This window comes from Grammomys surdaster, unplaced genomic scaffold, assembly GCF_004785775.1.
Source record: "Grammomys surdaster isolate TR1022 unplaced genomic scaffold, NIH_TR_1.0 126182, whole genome shotgun sequence".
NCBI classification, from domain to species: domain Eukaryota; kingdom Metazoa; phylum Chordata; class Mammalia; order Rodentia; family Muridae; genus Grammomys; species Grammomys surdaster.
The window spans coordinates 6660856-6683530 of NW_021620988.1; the positions used below are offsets into that span (position 1 = coordinate 6660856).

Below are 22675 nucleotides of genomic sequence, written 5' to 3' on the forward strand. Positions count from 1 at the left end.
ATAGAAAATTATCCTGAAAAAAGGGCAGACAGAGAGTGGAAATTAAAGAGGAAAACAATGAGGAAATGAAGACTTTAAAAAAAAAAGTCAAATTGAGAAAGGGGAAGAGGTAGAGAGGGAGGAAGCTTTCAGGTGGTAACAGAAACAGCTACAGAAAAGTCGTCGGGGTAGACAGACAGAGAGATCAATGCATCACACACCAAAAAATGACAACTAGAGAAAATAAGTTCAGCAGTTTTCCTCTTATCACACCAGCTGTGCTGTCTCTGAATGCGGAACTCATGTCCCAGTATCACTACTGTAACATAGCATAATACACAGCCCAGGGAAAGCCCTTGACAAATATTTGAAGAATGAAGTGTATAATGTGATTCACAGCATAATATCCTATTATTAGTTAACTCTGAAGAGAGATCAGGATTAGGAAAATAATTAAGACTGAGTATTTCGGAAATGAGGAAGTAAATACTTCCCAAAGTTCTAATAATATTTTATTCTGTTTATAAATGTGACTTCTAAATTCTGACACATTTTTATATTCTCAATGTTTAAATGATGTACTGAAACTTTATTAACCCAGAAGTATTAAAAATTAATCAAATGATATGTTATACAAATAAGGCCAGTTTTGCATAGTATATTAATATAGTAACAAATCAACACTCTTCGAAGCTGAGAGAAATGGGAAGCTGGTATTGGTTTCTAGGGTCAGATTCAACTTTGACAAAGCCAACAATATTCTTAGATCAGAGTCAAATAAATTTCCAAACTCAGTTCAAGAGAAAAGGAAAACCTTTAGTTAAAATCTTTACAATAAAATAATTATGATTATAAATCTCTTCAGTTAAATATGCATACATTACATGGTATTTTTTAAAGGATGGAAATGGATAGTTTCCAGACAAATCTAATGCACAAACACTCCATTATAGAGTATATGTCAGTTTAACATTCTCTAATAGTTGTGTTATACAGTGACTGTTTTGTGCAAACATGATGAGCAAAATTAGGAAAAGTTCTGCAAAATTAGTTCTGAAATTTCTAAACTAGAAAACAGTGAAAGAAAAAGAGGGCTGCAGTCAAGCTGGATTTTACAGAGGCTGGACTGGAGTGAGCAGTGCTGATGCAACCCCGCTGCCACTAAGTCTGTCCAGCCTTAGTCTGCAGTAAAAAGTTGAAGTTCGAACAATTGTGCTTTTATGCAGCCACATGGCCAATAAGGTAGATGTTGTCATAAAGGTGTCCTACAAAATCTTCACTAATGTTCTGAGCAGCCCGGCGGGTGTTTCGAATAAACTCTCTTTTGGACATTTTATTCTTCACATGAGGACTAGTGAGGTCAATGGAAAGTAGAATCAAAGAGTAGCACAGTACATAGACAGCATCTGGAAGGAAAAGAGAACACATCAATATTAGCTAGCTCAGAATAGCCACAGGTGTTAAGGATATAAAGGTTCAAAATCTCAGCAGATCCCACAGGGTGGCCAATCACCCTGTGGGCCTGGGCTTTTCTTCCAGGTTACTCTTTAAACTTCTGTCCTGGGAACTCCTTAAGATTGTGCAAACTAAGTAAACATCATCCAGTCTGCTCTCCAGTGCAATGGGCACTCTCTCCAGTTCAGAGGAACTTAAGGGTGCCTTAGGAGTTTATAGTGAAAACACATCGCAAACTTAGTATTTCAGAATCTGCTTTATTCTCATTTTCTAATGAGACATTTATATTCAACTATGACTAAATAAGTTCCACCACTGGCTTATGATCTTGCCCATCAAAAAAAGTCAAGATATTAATTTTTAAAGAATGCTTTTTACAAAAACCTAATTTAATTTGAAAGCATATTTAATGACATGAAATGCATACCTTGGCACTAAAAATAGAATGTATTTTTAAGATTGTTCAATTACTATTCTCATTGGAGAGATATGCCTTTAAAGTGGGTGCAATCTGCACTTTAACTCTAAAAATAGATCTTTAGGTAAAACATTGCCCTGACTGAGCGCATGCAACAAAGTAGTGTGTTTTTTTTTTTCTTCATATACTCACAGGGCAATACTTGATGCTTAATATAACAGCAGTAGCAGCAACTATCATGACATTTGCGGTACTATGCTATTTACATTTTGGAATCCTACAGTCTTAAGAGAACTAAATATTGTATCTTATGAAATTGCTAATCAAATATCACATAACAGGTAAATGTTTTATACTCTTTGATTAGTACGCACAATTCTTTTTTTAATTTATTTTTATTTATTTTTTTTAAATCAACTCATAATTTTTACTTATTCACACAGGGGTTTTAAACACAAAAAGGCAGAACGTGGGAAAGGGGATGATACCGGAGCGTGGGTGTTCAGGGGGACTACAGATATCTTTCAGAACAGTGTATCAGCTGGGCGAAGGTTCAGGGGACAGGTCACTATGACTCTGCCTATGATTTACTTGTCCTTATCTAAGTTGGTATTATCTGCCAAGGCTACCTATTTACAAGGTCTATGACTACTCAGGCTGGTAAATTTCCACAAAAGCTGCCTGTTTACAATAGCTTATAGCCATCTGTTTCGATGTTTTTCCACAGAGACCCAAGATTTGGTGTTAGTATACATGTACGACAGTAGGCATATGGTTGATTTTAGGCCTTCAGCGTATAAGCAGGGCTAATAAGCACAATTCTTAATACAAAGATAACAAGTAAATTTATAAAATGACCATACACTTATGAGAGTTGAACGATCACAGCATACATAAATATATACATGGTAAAAACTGTGTTAAAAATAAATTTTAGTGGAAATATGTCATTTATGCACAGCTTATTAAAAGCTTCACATAACCTTTACAGTTACTGGCAAAAATAACAAGTAAGAATAACTTTAAAGACTTTCCTCATGAAGCAATGCATTCATGTGCAAGGAGTAAGTACATGTCTTCCCTTCTGAATGTTCTCTCCATGCAGTCACTGCTGCAACAGCTAAACAAGTATTTAGAATTTGTAGATTAACACACACACACACACACACACACACACACACACACACACACGGCTATTCTTACCAGGACTAAGGCCAAGTTCTCGCATTAGGTCAGGATTGCAAGCACAGAACCTATGTGAGAACTTTGTTATAAGAGTTTCAAGGTATTCCCCGCGTTCTTCAGGAGCATGAATATGACGAAAAAATTCTCTCAGTGCATTTGGCAAAAACTGATTCCTAAAATTATGCAAGGTTACAAGGTCATCCAAGACATCTCTCCTAAAGAAAGAGAAAAAACGTACAGCTGTAGTTAATGTTTTTTAAAAAAATAAAAATCATAATATATCATTTTTGTATAAAAGTACTTCATTATTGATTACTATATCAGTGTACTTTATCCTTACCCTATAAAACAATTAAGTATGATCAATTACAAAGTTAAGCTATTTTGAACTTCTCGAATAGGCTAAAATAAAGCATGATAAAGTAGAATACAGAATTCTACAAAGAACCTAAGATCTGAAGTACTGGAAGTGCTGCTCAGCTGGTGTACTGACACTCATGAAGCTGAGGCAGAAGGATCGGGAGTTCAAGGCTATTCTCAGCTCCACAAAGACTCTAGTCTTTCCTCCTGCTATTTCTTTCCAAGTGCCCTCTGATCTAAGTCCAAAGAGCCCTCGAGTCGATGCCTTTTAAATAGTAATGGATCTTCCTCTATCGTACCAAGGCACATGTTCAAAGATGCATGTAAGAGCTATCCATGTATCCACATAGACTATACACTGTCTTACAGTCTGGTCTTCCTTCCTGATAGTTTATTGTAAATAGTTTGTGTTTAGAAATGGATTCACATTATTCTCTTTAGTGGCTACTCACCATCCGAACATATGGCATAATAATTCTATGGATATATATTTAATTATATATATATATTATATATATAAAATTTGTAAATATTGTATAATATAAATAAATATATGTTATACATCTTAACATATTGCATGTAAGAAGCAGTGTGACTCTTTGTAACAATATTCTTCAACTGTTACTGAACTCAAACTTGATTATATGATTATTTGATCACAGCCTTCACTTTGACCAATTGCTTATGGCAAGGCTAGGCAAATACAGCCAGTGGGCAAACTCTGACCTACTGCTTGTATTTGTAAATAGATTTAATGGAACAAGGCCATACTGCTTTGTTTATAGTTGGCCTGTGTCTGCTTATACAACACAAATGGCAGAGTTATAAGCAAATGCAGCAGAGATCATAAGGTCAGCAAATCTAAATATTTACAGAAAGATCTACAAAGAAGCACCAATCTCTAGGTCTTTAGTATTTAAAGACAAAGTAGTTAAGGACAACACCGTCCACAGGAGACTTCTTTCATGACTACCATGCTGGTGTAGATGCTCTCTCAGTATTTTTATGTGTACAATTAACTAGAATGTAATGGCACAGGTGAGTAACTTTGACGAAAATGCCATCTGATCCACCAACTCTCCCTGCATGATTGCATACTAAATGCCACCTTTTTAGACTTAAAGAAGGTGTATGGGTATTTGCCTGCATGCCTGTCTGTGCACTCTGTGCATACAGTGCCCATTCAGGACAGATGAGGATGAATAACCTGGCACTGGAGTTGTGAGCCACCATGTGGATGCTGGGAACCAAGATCTTCTGCAGAGCAACAAGTATTCTTAACTGTGAGCCCTCATCTCTCCAGGTTTACTTTTGCAGAATTTTCAGACTTCACATAATTGTTCTCTGCAACATTATGCAACTATATGCATATCCTTATATTCCTTAGGTTTTGAAGTTTACAGTTTGTCTTTACAATAGAATTTTAATTGGATAAATTACAATAGAATTTTAATTAGAATTTAGAACTTCTAGTTACCTAAACAATTAGCACGTGATTAACTATTAAGAAAAAATCAGGGCTGCAATTTCTACTAAGATGTCTGCTTTTAGTTTGATATCCCAGGGAGTTTGAGAACCTCTGCCTTAGCTTCTGAGTGCTGTCAGTACGGCTGTTTACAAATACTATGTCAGGCTACACATGGCCATTTTGTACTTTTATAATGGCAACCTTTTAGCAACATGTTAAACAAAAAAGTCAAATCAATTGTAAGATAAAATAATCTTTTTATATTTTTACTCAATTTTGCAACTAGATTATTCTATATATCTTTTAAAATAAAGTTAACACATATATTACTTAACCCACTCATTTCTGATAAAAATTTAATTTTTGCTTTACCTTTCATCAAGATAGATTCTCAGTTTTTTCCAATTTAGTGTTCTGGTACAGAAGATAAATTTTGCTATTTCCTTTGGCGAATCATCTAGGATACCCTTGGACATAAAGTAGCTCACTCCCTAAGACAGAAAGACAAGTCTACATAAGCACACCCAGCTTTGATTTACAATTTTAGTAATTAGGCAAGTGCAGAACCACAGCTGTGGGTTCTTTTCAGCATTAGCATAGTGTTTATAGCTTTAACATGCAAAATACAAGCTGAAGCCTGAGCTAAAACTAGGATGTAGTTGGCAATTTACATGCAGTGGAAAGGAGGAAATTCAAAGTTAAGATTCATGAAGACATCCTATTTTCAGGCTCATGACAGGATAAACTAAGTATACAGAAATATGGACTAATTTGGGAGGGGATGTGGTTAAGCCATGATATAGACTATAAAAATGAGCTTTGCAACAAATCCTTCCTTTTCCTAAGAGAAAGCATGTTTAAAGCTCATATACATATACTGTGGAATACATTTTAAGGGAATAACTTTTGGCGAGAAAAAAAAAAACCAATTAGATTCTCCAAATGAAACACTTAACAACTATGTTCTGGAAACAAAGATAATTACATTACTTCAGTTCCAGGATGTAGGGCAAACTCCAAGTTGACTCACAGTTTCCAACATTGCCTTTAAACACCACTACATTTTGTAAGCATCTCTCTAGAAAACCACAGGGACAAAGCATATAAGACAACACAATTTTAGTTGTATTTGATTAGTTTTATCTTTGAATTTCCTTCTCTGCATGCAGAGTTGTCCGGAGAAGCATTACCCTCACATTTATATCTACTTTGACTTAAGTCAACAACAATAAAACATCAACAACAACAAAATCCAAATGCTGAAAGCAATGTTCTCTCACATTCAAATAAATGACAGGTGCATTTGAATGTGAAGTTATTGAAATAAAAGGCAGGTGTGTTTATTTCAACTTGTAGTTCCAGATGCATGCATTCCCATGAATGCGTATGTCTGGATACTAACATAATATGAGCATCTAACTGTCAGAGAATATAACATTTAATGTACATGCAACATACTGCTTTCACACATAAATTCCTTCAGCATTTCTTCACTTTACAAACACATTGTACTCAGAAATACTGTACATATTAGAATCTTAAAAGTTAAGAATTTTTATAAAAGACTTTCAAAGATAAAAACATCCTCATTAAAATTTTGTAATAAAAAGTTTAAAAAGCAATTTGGTACTATAAGGTAATGCTTTTGAAAGATTATAATTATCTGCAAATTGCAATTTGAAGACTTTTATATAAAGCTGATTTTATGAGCCATCAGAATGTTAACAGCAACATTATCAACTTTTCATGTGAGATGTAATACTATAAAAGCAATGCTAAGGCATCAACTAGAAAAGCAGACTATGATTGCATGAAGCTGTCCTGTCCGTTCAAGCTGTATCCCACTGACTCCCAAGAAACAAAGGCTACGTGTTGTACTGTGATCATGGCAGAAAGTCTTTTTGGGAGTGAGGCTCTCTTGCCAGTGCTTGAGGGGGCAGGACTAGACAAATGTTAATGCTTGGTCCATCCTTTCCTCCATTTGTATGAATGATTGAGAGTTGACTGTATGCTTACTCATCTGCCTAGCAAAATGTGAGTCATGTTTGTTTCCCAAAGGCTCTATGGAACAATGGTAAAACCCTTCAGAATTCTTTCCAATGGTTAATTTTAACTGAAGTGATTCAAAGACCAGGGGATGTTTATTATGCATTATAATACTCTATTTATAATACTTTATTCATACACCAACTACCACTACCAAATAACAGATATAAAATTAGTTTCAGTCTCCCTGTTTTAAAATTACACAAAAGTAAATTCATATTTCTCTAGATACACGATGGTACCATTTCAACATCATTTGATGTTACTTAGTTACACAGTAACCTTAATATGTGGCTTATTGTATCATAAAATATATTTAATAATAATACAATGCTAGTTATTTCCTTTTTATGGAATATATGTTTAGAAAGCTTACATATCTAATCTAACTTGAGTTCGCCACAATAATTAAATGTGCAGAAGTGAGCGTACACACAATTCAGAATGCTGGAATCATGACCTGAAATAAGCCAACTTTACTGATTTTACAAGGAAAAAAGGCACATGCCAGTTTTGAGGCTAGGGTTTCTCTCGAGCAGGTGGGTTAGCCTTGTAAGCATAGGAGGGATAGCCAGCAAGCACAAGTATCAGTTCAAATTAGCATCACCACATAAGAGAGCACAGGCTTGCAACTAGAGCTCAGTTGCTCACTCTGTCATCTGCTTGGTTCCTTTTTTTTTTTTCTTTTCTAAAACAAACTTAAGTTTCAAATTTACTACTATTTAATATTTAATTCCATTGCTTATTTAAATTTAATTCTTAATTCAAATACTATTCTGTTCAACTTTTAGAATTACTTAAGGTGTTGTGATCGGGTAATTGCTAGTCCTAACTTGTGGAGAATTCTAAAACATGTTCACTAGGTAATTGCAATACACCATAATGGTTTGGGTCTAATAGTGAGGTGGCTCCAAGCCGTAAGCTGAGCAGTTGAAATGACTGGTCAAAGTAGATGGTCCTTAGAAGTATTTCTAAAGGAAAGTTACTGTGAGGGCAAATAGAACTTGTATAGAAAAACAGCATTATGCATAATATTTACTCATATCGTTCATACTAAAATCAATTTTTTGTTTTTTATTTGTTTGTTTTTGTTTTTCAAGACAGGTTTCCTCTCTGTGTGTAGCCCTGGCTGTCCTGGAACTCACTTTGTAGACCAGGCTGACCTGAGATCTGCCTGCCTCTGCCTTCAAAGTACTGAGATTAAAGGTGTGTGCACCACTACCCAGTTTAAAGATCTATTGCTTAGTATTTGGTTTAAAGAAGTATTCTCACAAGGATTTACTCTTAAAGGAGGCCTGGAGACCACTGATGGGCTCAGGCACCTTGACTCACTGGAGTCATCTAATAAACCCCAAAGAATTAGAGACCTTTAAGAAAATAACCATTTAGGCATCATAGTTAGATATAATAACGAATACCCAGAGACCACTTTATAAAACAGACACATGTGCATACTTACGTACCAGTCTATATTTACGACCTTAAAGCTTTACATAGGTACAGTATTGAGTAACAGACACTGAGTAGTGTAAGACAAGTATTTTACCCAAAGAAAATTTAAGGTTATTTGTGGTGATGAGGTAGATAGATAAATAACTAGAATATACACATAAGACAAATTAATGACACAAGATGGGGGGTAAAGCTTAAATGAACATGTAAAATAAGTATTTTTAACAGTCCAATGCCAGAAATAATTACTAAGAGATAGGACACATGGATAAGATTTGAGGGAGTGAAAGGTCGTAATAGTTTTGATGAAGAACACTCTGAAGAATGTCATTTTTACTTATCTGTATCACTAGAGCAAAGGTAACATGAGAAAGTTTGGCTCTTTTCAGGGAAGAGAGTAAGTCTAGAACTGAATTGAGAACAGTGCTGAATTTTATGGCAACATCTGTATGTTCTAGGCATGTATAAGTGAAAACCTCTGAAGGCTATATGACAAAGTGAAGCAATGCCCTACAGTGTGACTCTGACAATGTAATAATCCTTTCTTAGTGTATCTGCTTTCTGGCTTGTTATTTACTCAACTTTGGTCTAGAAATACTTCTTAAAACTTCCCACGGTTTAAGTTAATCACCATTTTGAATAGAGTAAGGTCATACGTTTCTAAGCCCCATCTCATTTAATCTGTGTTCCTTTTGTATATGACACAAGTTCCATGCTGGTGTCACAGTACTTGTGATCAATTGCCTGAGATTTTACTTTTAAAATGCCCCTAAAACACAGAAACAGTAATGCTAGCAAAGGAAGCCCACAAAGCAACTCCTTTTAAAGAAAAGGCAGAAGAACCATAAATCACACAGAGAACAGATTCGTAGGCTTTTTATTACTGTGTACTGTTGTAAGTTTTCTATTAATATTCTTGTATCTTACTATTCCTCAGGATGAGTTAAGTTTTATAGCTGTATATGCATAAGGAGCTTTGGGGAGTACTGGAATATTTAACCTGTAGAGACCACTATACCATGAAGAGAAATAGTGGACTATAAATGAAGTAATTGGGTATGGCAGATATCCAGGTTGGGAATGTACAAAACAGCAAAGTAGGAAGTAATAGATTCTAAAAGATAATTTAGAACTCTATATGTCATATAAATGAAGTTAAGAGGAGAAGGTACTTGATAAGTGTGTTGAACAATAGTCTATAAGGCAAGGAAAAGTAAAAGATAACCAATTTTCTGGCTTGATAAAGAGGAAAATGATTTCGAAAAATAACGTAATAAAACAGGAGATGGGCTGGAGATGTGACTCAGTTGGTCTCAAAAGTGCTTGCCTAGCATACACGGGGCTTCATTCCCAGCACCACAGGAAAACAACAGAAACAAAACCAGGCGTAGCAGTACATATTTATGATCCTGGAATTCAGGAAGTGGAAACAGAATGAGTTCAAGGAGTTTGAGGCCAACATGGGGTATGTGAGATCCTGCCTCAAAACAAACAAACAGATGAGGGTGTTAAGGCCCAGAGAGAGCTCAGTGCTTCAGTTCTTTTTTTTTTTTTTTTTTTTTTTTTGGTTTTTCGAGACAGGGTTTCTCTGTGTAGTCCTGGCTGTCCTGGAACTCACTCTGTAGACCAGGCTGGCCTCGAACTCAGAAATCCACCTGCCTCTGCGTCCTAAATGCTGGGATTAAAGGTGTGCGCCACCACCGCCCAGCCTTAGTGCAACAGTTCTTGTTCGCTATATTCAGGACCCTGGGATTGATTCCAAAATAAGAGAGGAAAAAAGGGAGGGAATTGGGATAGGAGAGGTATACACACACACACACACACACACACACACACACACACACACACACACGGTGTTAACTGAAGTAATGATGGATTAACGGGGAAAATTTAAGAGGCAATTTACTACTAAAAAGATAGAGCAAGAAAAATAAGGATGTGTGTGTGTGTGTGTGTGTGTGTGTGTAACAATAATGAGGAAAGAAAAAAGAGCCCAGAATTTGAGAGAGAGTGGGGGACATGGGAGGAGTATGGGAGCAATGATGAAATTATATTTCAATTACATACAAAGTACAGAATAACTGGAGAGAGAGCTTGGCCTTTAGGAAGATGAGCTGCTCTTCCAGAGGGCCAGGATCAGATTCCCACGGTCCACGGGACTGCTTCTAACACTCTAACTTCAGAAACAGGGGATTTGGTGGTCTCTTCTAGCCTTTCTGCACTCCATGTGGTATGCAAACACACAAACAGGCAAAATACACATAAACTTACTAATAAAAATACACAATAAAAATACCAATACACATTTTAAAAAACTGATAGTTTTTTTTTGTATGTCTTTTTTTCTAAGTATGGAATAGAATTTAAGGCATGGGGAAAGGCATTGAGGACGGAGTAGACACACACACACACACACACACACAGAAGGGAGGGGAGAGAGAGGGAGACTGTGAGCAGGAGCGATAAGAGTAGTAGAGGCTGCCATGAACACGTGGAGAGTGGGAGGGGACTGGGGAGAGAAGGGATAGAGAAGGAAGAGAATAAGAGCAGAATCATAAAAATATTATGTTAAAAAATGAACCCTATATGCAGGGTTGTCCCCAGTAGGAATTACAACAAAATGAGTGGATAAATGTTAAAGATGAAGTCCCATATAAAAGATAAACAGGTAAATAAAAATCCAAATAGAAATTAAAAACTTCTTTCAAAGAAATGTAGAGAAATGGAAGGTAGATACAAAACAGATTTTTCTGCTTGTTTGTTTGTTTTTTTTTCAAAAAGGAGAAAGCAATGACATTAGACAAATAATGAACCTCATGATTTAAGTTTTAGATAACTAAAAGCTCTGTTAATTAGGTTAAATACCTTGAAACAGAAAATGAGCCCCACCTGTGAGCTACTAACAGCTCTTCACAGAGTCGAACCTGTGACTGAGGTGCATCACTAGACGACGGGCTGACATGATAGCACTTCTCAAATCACAAGTTATGACCAACAATTACATGGGCCATCATCAACAATTACATGGGCACTTCATCACTGAAATGGGTTAGCTGAGATAAAACTCTTAGAAAAGCCCATTGTCCCTTCACCAGGCTCTAGGCTGGCAAAAGAAACCATGGAAAAGAAGTTTTACAAGCTATGACAGTGATGTCCACACATGACTTGGAATTCTTGCTTAATAAATGTCATATACAAATACTATTCTTTGAAAACACAATTGTAACTTTGTCATAATCCTTAGACACATAGACATCTGAAATATACTTAGGAGCTTTGAAACATTTTTAAAAATAATTAACAAATTTTTATAAGTCTTAAGAGTACAGAAGTGGAGGAATACATTCATCAAAACAGCATGTTACTGTGTATACCTGCTGGATAATACACTAAAGGCAGAAGGTCTCACCAAAGTTTGAGGATCCTGGTCAGACTAATGCATACATTATAAAGAACCACTACTCAAGCTGCAAAGAGTTATTTACTAGAATCTAAAGGTGTGAAAGGAACTCCAAGGCCTGAAACAGAATCTGTCTCTTCAAATTCTTAATTACCGTAGCTGTGCCTGGAGGACACTATCTACTGAACAGTCAGAAACACTCACTACTTGACTTGCCTTACTTTATTTAATCGAAACACCACCAGTATTCTAACTACCTATTCCATGGAGGCAGAAGCAACACAGAGGTTACTTCCTCCATATCAAATTGACAGAACTCAGATGAGGTCAAGATGCTCAGTAAGACCCTCCCCTAGGACATGTGGGAATGCCTCAAATATACTTCTTAGGGGATAGAGCACTGCTCCAAATTACCATCAGAAGCAGGTCATAGTGCACTGATTACTGGCCTAGAATGATTCAGCCTTAGCATCTTGATTATAAAGAAGGTATTTCTAAAAGTTTTATGACGAAAAGAAAATATTAGATAATCTAATGGATAGGTTTACAATGTGGTCAATTTGTGAAAAATATAGCTAATGTTATACTTATGTTTTACCGTCCTTCTAAAGCCATGACTAAGCTGATGGAAACCTTACACTTGAAGACTGAATCTAAGGGGAAAAAATGTCATTTATATTTCTGATACAGCAGCCATATTGGGAGCAACAACTAATAAATTAAAGAGGTAAGAGTGGCAACTATCTTACATATTAAATATAGAAAGTGATATCAAGGATTTGAAACTATACTTATATCAAGTTAGAGGAAATCTAGTCAGAGAAAGTATGCTAAAAGAAATTATAGAAAATATATTTTTCTTTGAAATGAACTTAAGATAAACAAAATCAAAAGATTTCTAGGTATATTAATCTAAATTGGTAATAAAAGCATAATTTAAGTGAAGAAAAGACCTGCTCATATATACTGTCTAACAACATACTGCCCAGTAATTTTACTTAATTTTTATTTATGATGATTTCACAATGAGACAGAAAAGCAGCATTTAACATAGATAATAAAGGAAACAACTGGAAAGTGTATCAGGTGCTCTGACAACATGAGCCAATTGTGGGAAACCCATTTCTTTGAAACAGGTTTACTTTAACTCCACAACCTACATGTAAACCATATACTGCAATAACTCTAGGAGATAGGACAGAAAACAAAGACCAGATAGATAGATAATACAATTGACTTAATATGCAGGATTGCAAGATAAAGTTGGTTTCTTAACTATAAAAATCATCTATAAACCAGACTAGATATACATACATACATACATACATACATACATACACACACACACACATACATTCATATATATACAATTTTCTCATCACTAAGGCAGATTCTCCCCCCCACACACACATACATTCATATATATATATATATATGTATATATATATATATATATATACAATTTTCTCATCACTAAGGCAGATTCTCCCCCCCCCCCCACACACACACATTCTTCATATTTAGGTTTACAAACAAGTTTTACAAATCTTTCAGTATAATTCTGCTGATATTGTAGTTCACAGGACTAAATTACATAAACACTTCTGGGTCAACAGAAAAAGGAATAGAAAAGGAATAGCATGGTTGGTTTAGGCCTGAAATTCAGATACTCTGCTAAGTAAGATGCTAGAAGCAGAAAAGAGGGCCATGGCCTTTGGGTACGCACCCCTAATAACATGTTAATGAGTTACCACTTGCAAGGGTTTGATTCTCTCTCCTTCAGTTATGGTATCTGCTGGGTCGGAGGCCTTATACCCACGGGAGGGACACTGGTACTGGAAGCACAACAATTTGGATAGGTAGACCACTACAAATTTATCTTCATATCTGATGTGAGATTTTAATTGGAGTAAAAGGAGCTAGCTGACAATTCGATAAATCCCCAACCCAAATACACCTCAACTAGCTTTTCCTGGGCAAGTTAATACTTTTAGTCTGCTAATTGGTTACAACATGCCAAGTCATGTAAGATGTGCTGGGGCAATGGTGGCCATTCAACTTGAGGCCCATGTCTCAAGAGAGAGCCCATGCTCTACACTGCTTGGATGGCTAGGAACCAGAAACTAGATAGCACAGAGACCTAGGAAAGAACCAAACACAACTGGTGAACAAAGAAACAAATAATTCCAAATGAACTATTGCCATACAAATTATACTAACAGACCGGTGTCTTATACAGTTGTCACCACAGAGGCTTCCTCCAGTATCAGATAGGAGTGGGTGCACAGATCCACAGCCAGACATTATGCAAACAGAAAGTCTAAATTGGAGGTCTTCATCAGGTTCCTCCCCTCAAAGCTTGGAGAACCTTCTGGAAGAGGTGGAGGAAAGGCTGTAGGGGTCAAAGGGGATGAAGGACACCAAGAGAATCAACTAAGCAGGGCTCACATGGACTTACAGAGACTGAAGCAGCAAGCACAAAACCTGTATCAGTCTCTGCCAGGCTGTTAGCTTGACATTTTTGATCAACTCCTAACTGTGAGAGTGGGTGTGACGCTTACTTTTTTGCCTATTCTTGAGACTCTTTTCCTCCTCTTGGGTTGCCTTGTTCAGCCTCGCTGTGAGGGCTTTTTGCCTTGTCTTATTGTATCTTGTTTTGTCCTATTTGGCTGTTGTTTCTTGGAGGCCTGCTCTTTTCTGAAGTAGAAATGGAAGGGGAGTAGATCTGGAGGAGAGGGGAGGGAAGAGTGGAGGTGGGAGGAATAAAGGTAGGGAAACTGGCTGGGATGTACTGTATGAGAGAATAATCTATTTTCAAGGAAGGAAGGAAGGAAGGAAGGAAGGAAAGAAGGAAGGGAGGATAGAGGGAGGTAGGAAGAGAGGAGGGGAGGGAGATATGGCAGTCTTTCAGTCAAAGTCTACAGACTGTCAAAGATGAAATCATTTTATCACTTTGAGATATCTTCCTCAAGATGCTTTAAAGCAAAGAAATAGATATGATTTAAGCTGCTGTCAGCTTTGCTGTTCCTTGAAGCCAAAGCAATCTACTTGGTAAATACTGCAAGTACCAATTCATAAAATGAGGCACTGGCTGAGAAACACTGACAGCTACTGACTGACTCAATCATTCCAAGATAAGCTTCAGTTTATATCCTAGCCAGGAATTAGAAATTCAAGTTTCTGCATCTATAGGCTATAAAAGACTGCTCAAGGTACGTACATCTTCCTGTCAATAGGACTTATTCTCAACTATGTACAACATAGAGTTATTACTGTTTTCTATAAACAATAAAATAAGTAAATATTTCTGGTTCTGTGGAACTAGAATTAATCTCAAAGGGTAGAACATTTTCCTTTTGAGGAAAGGAAAATTTTGAGGCCATCTATATGGCCTGTAAGTCTTCATTGGAAATACAGGAGATATTCAGATTTTATATGGCTCATACAGAGAATAAGATATCAAAGATTTAATTACAAATAGTCAATAATACCAAATTACTTTTCAGGGACATCTGTATCAGTCTACAGTAGTAGTATTGAATATTGTTTTAGGGGTTTATTTTCTAAAGAAACACTTTACTTCACAAATGTAAGTAATAACTAAAACACAAAATATGAAAATTATCTCAGTCAGTCAAGATACAACAAAACTGTTGTTTTTAAATAGTAAGTACTACGAGACAATAGAAAAGAAAACAAGTAATTGTAGGTATTCAGATTCCATTATAGAGATGGTAGGTTAAAGTTAAAAATAATTATAAACTAGCAGTGTTTTATCAGATAGCTGCAAATGAACAGTATGACATCTCAGCCATTCTTAAATTTATAAGTGTATTTCCAACTGTTTCTTGGCATGTTCCTTAACAAAACCAAATACTGTTGTATCAAATAAACTTGGATAATGTTTCATACTATGTGTACTGGTTGAATATTCGCTATGTGTATCATGCATTATAGGCTTTACAAAGCTATACTGTAAACCGACTAACTAGAAATCTATCCTCTTCAAATTTACCTGACTTGAAAATTACTTCCTTAAATGTAATTGAGAATGTTCTTTTGTATGATCTGACCAAACCAATTGGGGTTATCTATCCTTAGGAATAAAAGTTTAAGTTATTTATACTACTGGCCCTATGCTATGAAGTAGATAATAACCATTTTCAGGCTATACATAAAAAGCTCAGTTAAATCTCTTAACAGTAAGGTGAGGACCTTCTTAAAATTGCTCCTATAATGGAAGAACTTATACATTTCCTGGTTAAACAGCAAAAAATGTTTTAACAATAAATTATATATCTATTTAATTCATTTCTTCTAAAATAGGTCATATCTACTTAATTCATTTCCACGTAAAATAGGTTAAACAAAATACTTGTCATGATAGATTTTTATCCAGGATCCAATTAGTAAAATTCATAAGAGTGTATGCAATTAGGTATTTCTGTATGAACATAGGGCCACTTTGCTTATAATATAGCTAATGCATACTTTATACTGTAAGGACTACTTAAAACATACTTAGAGAGTTGAAAACAAGTCTATCTTTCACTATGGTTACTTTCAGTTTTTAAGACTCTAAATTTAAAAATAACTCTGTCCAGAAAATGTTCTAGACAAGATGGATGAAAAGTACCATTTATCACAACACTCCTAGCAGAATAGAATTGACACACTGAACTTGTACATGCAGGGAAAATTACAACTTAATGTAAACAGATAGTACTCAGCACATTCCTTTACTAGAATGTGGTCATTGCCACACAGTACACAAGCTCATGCACAAGATCAAGACATTACATACAGCTGAGATCACAATGTCATGCAGATCACAACAGCGTGCTAGATAATCGTACCAAATTGTGCAGATGTTCTCCCCCACCCCATGAGCCACTGCCAGCAGTTGCTATGGAGTTTGGTTACCCATATCCGTGACATGAACGGTGTCCTTTGGAGAATCTTGTTCCCTGTGGCTGTAAGTATTCTTATTTTTATATTTTAATGATGTTTGCTATGAAAAAATCTTACGTACAAAACTAGAAATCATGGAAAAATACACTTTTCATAATATTCAGCAAATATTTGTAACTTATCTCAAGCAGCTGCAATAAACACCACTTATATTTGAACATATTACTAACAATAATTTACTGCTTACTTAGATGAACCCCAGAAAAATATATCTGATGACAGTGCTCTAGTGAGTGGGGGAAAAATAAATCTCCAAAAGTACTCTGACTCTAGCATTCCATTCCCATAATCTGGCTAATTATACTCATATTGCCAAGTTCTCCATGAGAATATCTTTCTGATAACTTTCTTTTATGTGACTTTGATTCACTTTGTAAGTAATAAACAAACTGATTCTGTATTTGTAATGAAAATTGGGATAAAGTCATTACAATGATTTCCCTCATTTTTCTGAATACATTAAATGGATATTGGTATTTAAAGGCCTTTTTGGGAGTGGCCTATTTGTACTATGAGTGTATTTTAGTAAAGATAAAATTTTATTTTGCTATAGGTAATACCTACTAAAGTACTGATATTCGCAATGACATAGAATCAGAATCTGGACCACAGACCCTGATTGACTCCTTGGCGTGGCTCAGTTCTGGGCCTCTGGGCAGCACCGTTTGCCCTTCCAGAACAGTGAATTCATGTATTCAGGAACACTTTACTCTCACTCAGACTTGTGCATGAAGAAAGGAAATACAGCCAACTCTCAATAACAACGAAAGGCAGGATGGAAAGGAAACTGAGGATCTAAAAATCCTATTTTGATAACTTGAATTCCCTTGCTTAGCAAATATCTGAACTAAAAATTTAAAATTCTAATCACATTACAAATGAACTTGAGTACTATCCTTTTTCTGCCTTCCCTCAAAACATTCTAGGAATTACTAACAAAACTTCTATGGTATAATGCACACAGCTGCAAACACAGAAACATACTTTTTTGTCTACTTTTTCTAATTTAGTCATTTAAAGCTATCTAGTCCATATTCTAATGTATGAGGTCAGAAAATTTTTCTTTCTTTTCATAGAAAGCATGACTTTATAATTTGTTTTAAAAACTGGAAGACATTTAGGAAGCAACAACTACTTACCAGAGTTAGTACCAGCAATGATACCTCACTTTTCTGACTTTGTACAACTTGGTACTTAACAAGTTATACTTACTTTGCTTACAATGGAACATTTGTAAGACATATGAATTATAGATGATATAACATCCATATAATTTATGATAGAAGTCAGTGAGACATCACAAACTAGGCATAATAAGGGGAGGGCTTACAAAAGTTGTCTCTCCTGATTTACATATCCTTGAGCAAAGGACTACACTAGTTGACCTCAGTTCTTTTCCAGCCAGCTCAACTCAATTGCTAAGCAGACCAAAGCAAAACATTTGACAGCTCACCGGTGATATGAGCTGTTTTAATGAGCAATCAGTAAAGTTTAATTATACTTAAAATGAGAAAGGCTCTGAAACTAATCTAACCTATGAATAACTATAGTGAGATGTCTGCACATTTGCCACAGTGCAAGACTGGAAAGGTGACATGCTTATGTTATCTGTTTACACAGAAGATACTGTGAAAAGCAAGTATATTTTACTATTGAATTAGAAAATTACAATAAAGAAATAAGCAATAAACTCTAATATATGGTAATTCCTTACTGTTTACTATAGTCTAAAAAGTGGCTTTTTACATTATAAAGGCTTCAAATATGTAGTATGAATGCTCACTTTTAATAAAGCATCCCATCTTCATTAAGAATCCATGGTTTTTTGGGCATGGTGGCACACTATAGTCTCAGCATTTTGGAAACTAAAGCAGGAGGATCAGAAGTTTAAGGTCAGCCTAAAATATATAGTAAATTCAAGACAAGCCTGGGCTTTAGAAGACTCTGTTTCAAAAAATAACATGAGCAACTAGAAAAACCATTAGAACTTCAACTACTTTAAACCATTAGTAAGAAAAAAAAAAGAGAATTGGTATCTCAATGTGAAAATTATAGCAGGTTTTATACTGAACTATTTGTTATATTTGTAATGATAAGATTAAATGATAAAATGTATGTTTAAAAATGGCATTTAGCTTTTTAAGTGTGCAAGAAAAATTTGACAAGGAAAGTATTCATAGTAAGTGAAAATCAATCTATTTAAAAATGTACTGTCACTGTGTTATTTCATTCAGTTATAAGAACAATAGATTAGGCTTAAGCTTAAAAATAAAAACTGGAGAAACACTTTCCTATTTATAATACAATTAAGATAATTTTTGAACTTGGCTACATAGCTTAAACAATTCTTTTTTTCCATTTTTAAGAGATTTATTTATCTATTTATGTATTTTATGTATATGAGTGCTCTATCTGCATGTATGCCCTCATGACAGAAGAGGGCATCAGATCCCATTACAGACGGTTGTGAACCACCAAGTGGTTGCTAGAAATTAAACTTAGGACCTCTAGAAGGACAGCCAGTGCTCTTAACAACTGAACTGTCTCTCTAGCCGCCAATTATTAGCAACTTTATAACAAATAGAAATCATTTTAAAATAGCTATTAAATTAAAGTAGTTCTAGTTAATGTTTCCATAGAAAACAATGCATGAGAAGTAGTAACTCCCAAGGAATACCATTTCCATTTGGATTTGAAGGCGTAAGTCCAGTAGATGTGTAAGCATTTCTAAAACTTTTTTTCTAAGATACATTAAAATAACAATGGAAAAAGTTGAAGGAAAATTTTTTCTTCACATTTTGAACACTTTTAAATATTATAAAACAAACAACATAATCAAGAAGAGGTTTTAGGAAACAAAATTATGTTTGTAAAAAAATTATTATATTAATATACATTGATGTGTTTATACCACAACACATACATGTTGTGTGTAAGTTAGAAGGCAATTTTGTAGACTCTGTTTTCTCCTTTCACCTGTATATGGTTTCTAGGGACTGAACTCAGGCTGCCAGTCTTGAATGGCAAACTCCTTTATCTACTGAGCCGGTTTGCCAGCTAAGGTCATCAACATTCAGCTTCTTGATAAAGGACACTAGGATGATGTCTCCTGGAATTATCTCTAATACAAGTACTTCACTACTTAACAGAGTAAATGGGAAGAAGATAATGCTGCAGATATAATTTGATGATTATTAGATGATTGGTCTCATTAACAAAAGTTTATACTCCCTGGAAATATGGTTCAGACCAGTAAAGTACTGGTCTCAAGAATCCTGCCATACAGTATTAACAGATAGACAGATTAGAATGTGACCAGGGAAAGCAAACAAAAGAGACTATGCCATCTAACAGGAACTGGAAGCTTGGTCTTTCAGAGACTGGAAAGGCATGTTCAGTTACCTTGAATTCCCCCTCAAGGTCACACTATTAGAAGCCTGCAGCAAGATCATACCAGTTCACCTGAGGCAGATAAGCCTGCTCTCCACTTACCTCCTCTGGGTTGGCATTAAAGGTGAGGCTTCCCTCATCTAGCTGCATATACAGTTTTCTAAAAGAAAATCCTAAAGGTGGGTTCTTATTGTATATAGAACAGTGACCCCATGTGGATTTACACAACCTGTAAACAGAAAAGAAAATAAGACAAAAGTTACTATGTTCCCTAAGATAAAGCATACATTCACACGATAAAATTCTGAAATTAAATGACTCAAAATTAGATTTTGTGGCTGCCCAAACACTAAGAATGGAATCATGTGAAGGAAATTTTGAGTACTTATATATAAAAGAAAACTTCCAAGGAAACAAGAGTCTTGTGACCTTGGTTTCTTCAAAAAGATGGAATTGCTCTTGGAATATGTTTTGGGTTCCTCCCAAGGATAACAGATAGAAGTGAATTTACATCAGATTATTCATTACAACCACCATTGTTATTTATTTATATGCCTATATGGAAAAACATGTTTCTGCCACACAAGGCTTGTCCTTATGACTGGATACCTTACTCATGTAGTTATTCTTAATATTTGGGGCATAAATTGTCTGATGCTCAGAATAAATTAGCTGTTACATGAGACTTAGGTGTATCTCATTTTTAACCTTCATTCTCCCAAGTCCCACTGCCTTTAGAACAGTAAACATGTGCCTACAAACTTTTATTTTAAAATTTGCACTTCTGGTTTCATAGAGTATAATAATATATTTGATACAATTAACAATTTTAGTAGCCCTAAAAATTTCAGTCACAAAGATTAATCTTATGGGTGAATACTATCTGAAGTTAAGCACAAGCAATCGAGAATAAGATCAATGACAGATGACAATCACTTAGAGATCACTAAATTACAGTCTCTATGTTCAGGGTTTTAAATGCATTGGCTTTCTCAATCCTGACAACAGTTCTCCGATCTCAATGGACTACATAAGAAACTGAGACAAGCAAATTCACAAACACTCCTCCATTGCTGGTGGGAGTGTAAACTTGTACAATCACTCTGGAAATCAACTTGGTGGTTTCTCAGAAAGCTGAGAATAGTTCTACCTCAAGACCTAATCCTGGGCATCTATACAAAAGACGTCCCACCATACACAAGAACACTTGCTCACTATGTTCACAGAAGCTTTATTCATAATAGCCAGAAACTGGAAACAACCCAGATTCCCCTCAACCAAAAAAAAAAGTTCTAAATTTATTTATTTAATGGTTATTAATTAATTTATTCACTTTACATCACCCCCTCTCCTCCCAGCCCCCCCTCATATAGCCCCTCCTCCACATTCCCTCCCCCTTCTCCTTTGGCACCTTTGGTACCAACCCATTTGAGCACATCAAGTCACTACAAGACTAGGAAGGCACATTCTAGAAAGAAAATGTGGTTCATTTATACAATCTAATAATACTCAACTATTAAAAACAAGGGCATCATGAATTTTGTAGGCAAATGGATAGAACTTGAGAATATCATCCTCGGTCAAGTAACCCATTCCCAAAAGGACATTCATGATAAGTGGATATCAGCCATAAAGTACAGGATATGCACACTAAATTCCACAGACCTAAAGAAGCAGGATAACAAGGAGGGCACAAGGGCGGATGCTTTAATCTACTCAGAAGGGGAAATAGTCATCAGAGGTGGGTGGAGGGAGGGAACTGGGTGGGAGAGGGAATAGGAGTAGAGTGGGGGTGGGGGTGGGGTCAGGAGTATGGAGAACCAGGTAAAGAAGGCCTAGTGAGTGAAAGGAAACCAGAGGCAGCTGAAGGTGGGTGAGCATCTTTAGGACAGGCCAGACACCTGGGATGGAGGAGACTTGAAGGAGTCTATGAGGGTGACTCTAGCTGAGACTCCTAGCAGTGGGGGATATGGAGCCTGAAGTACCCACCTCCTTTAACCAAGCAGGACTCCCAGTAGAGGGATAAGGACAGCAACCCACCCACAAAACCTTGCACTCAAAATTTATCCTGACTACAAGATGTATAGGGACAGAGACTGAGGAAATGGACAATTAATGACTGGCCCATATTAAGACCCATCCCATGAGCAAGTGCTAATCTCTGACACTACTAATGATACTCTTGCAAACAGGTGCCTAGTATAACTGTACTCCGAGAGGCTCCACCAACTAGCTGACCAAAACAGATGTAGAGACCCATAGCTAAACATTAGACAGAGCTCAGAGACTCTTGTGGAAGAGTTGGCGAAAGAATTGGGAGAACTGGAGGGGATAGGGACTCTACTAGAAGACCAAAAGATTTAACTAACCTGGACCCTTGGGGGCTCTCAGAGATTGAAGCCCAACCAAAGAGCATGCATGGGCTGGACCTAGGGCCCCACACATATGTAGCAGATGTACAGCTTGGTCTTCATGTGGTTTCCCCAACACTTGGAGTAGGGGATGTCCTTGACTCTGTTGCTTGCCTGTGAATCCTGTTCCCATAACTAGC

At 36.0% G+C, this 22675-nt stretch overlaps 1 protein-coding gene across 1 annotated transcript in view; it reads right to left on the minus strand.

The window, feature by feature from the left end:
- Positions 1-445: 445 nt before the first annotated feature.
- Positions 446-22675, minus strand: part of Fbxo8 (F-box protein 8) — a 43177-nt gene continuing 20947 nt past the window's right edge. The window contains exons 3-6 of the mRNA XM_028757739.1: positions 20227-20353; positions 5238-5356; positions 3056-3252; positions 446-1385 (exon numbers count right to left, since the gene is read on the minus strand). Coding sequence (XP_028613572.1) covers positions 1198-1385; positions 3056-3252; positions 5238-5356; positions 20227-20353 — 631 coding nt within the window. The 3' untranslated portion in view covers positions 446-1197. The remainder of the gene's footprint in view (positions 1386-3055; positions 3253-5237; positions 5357-20226; positions 20354-22675) is intronic.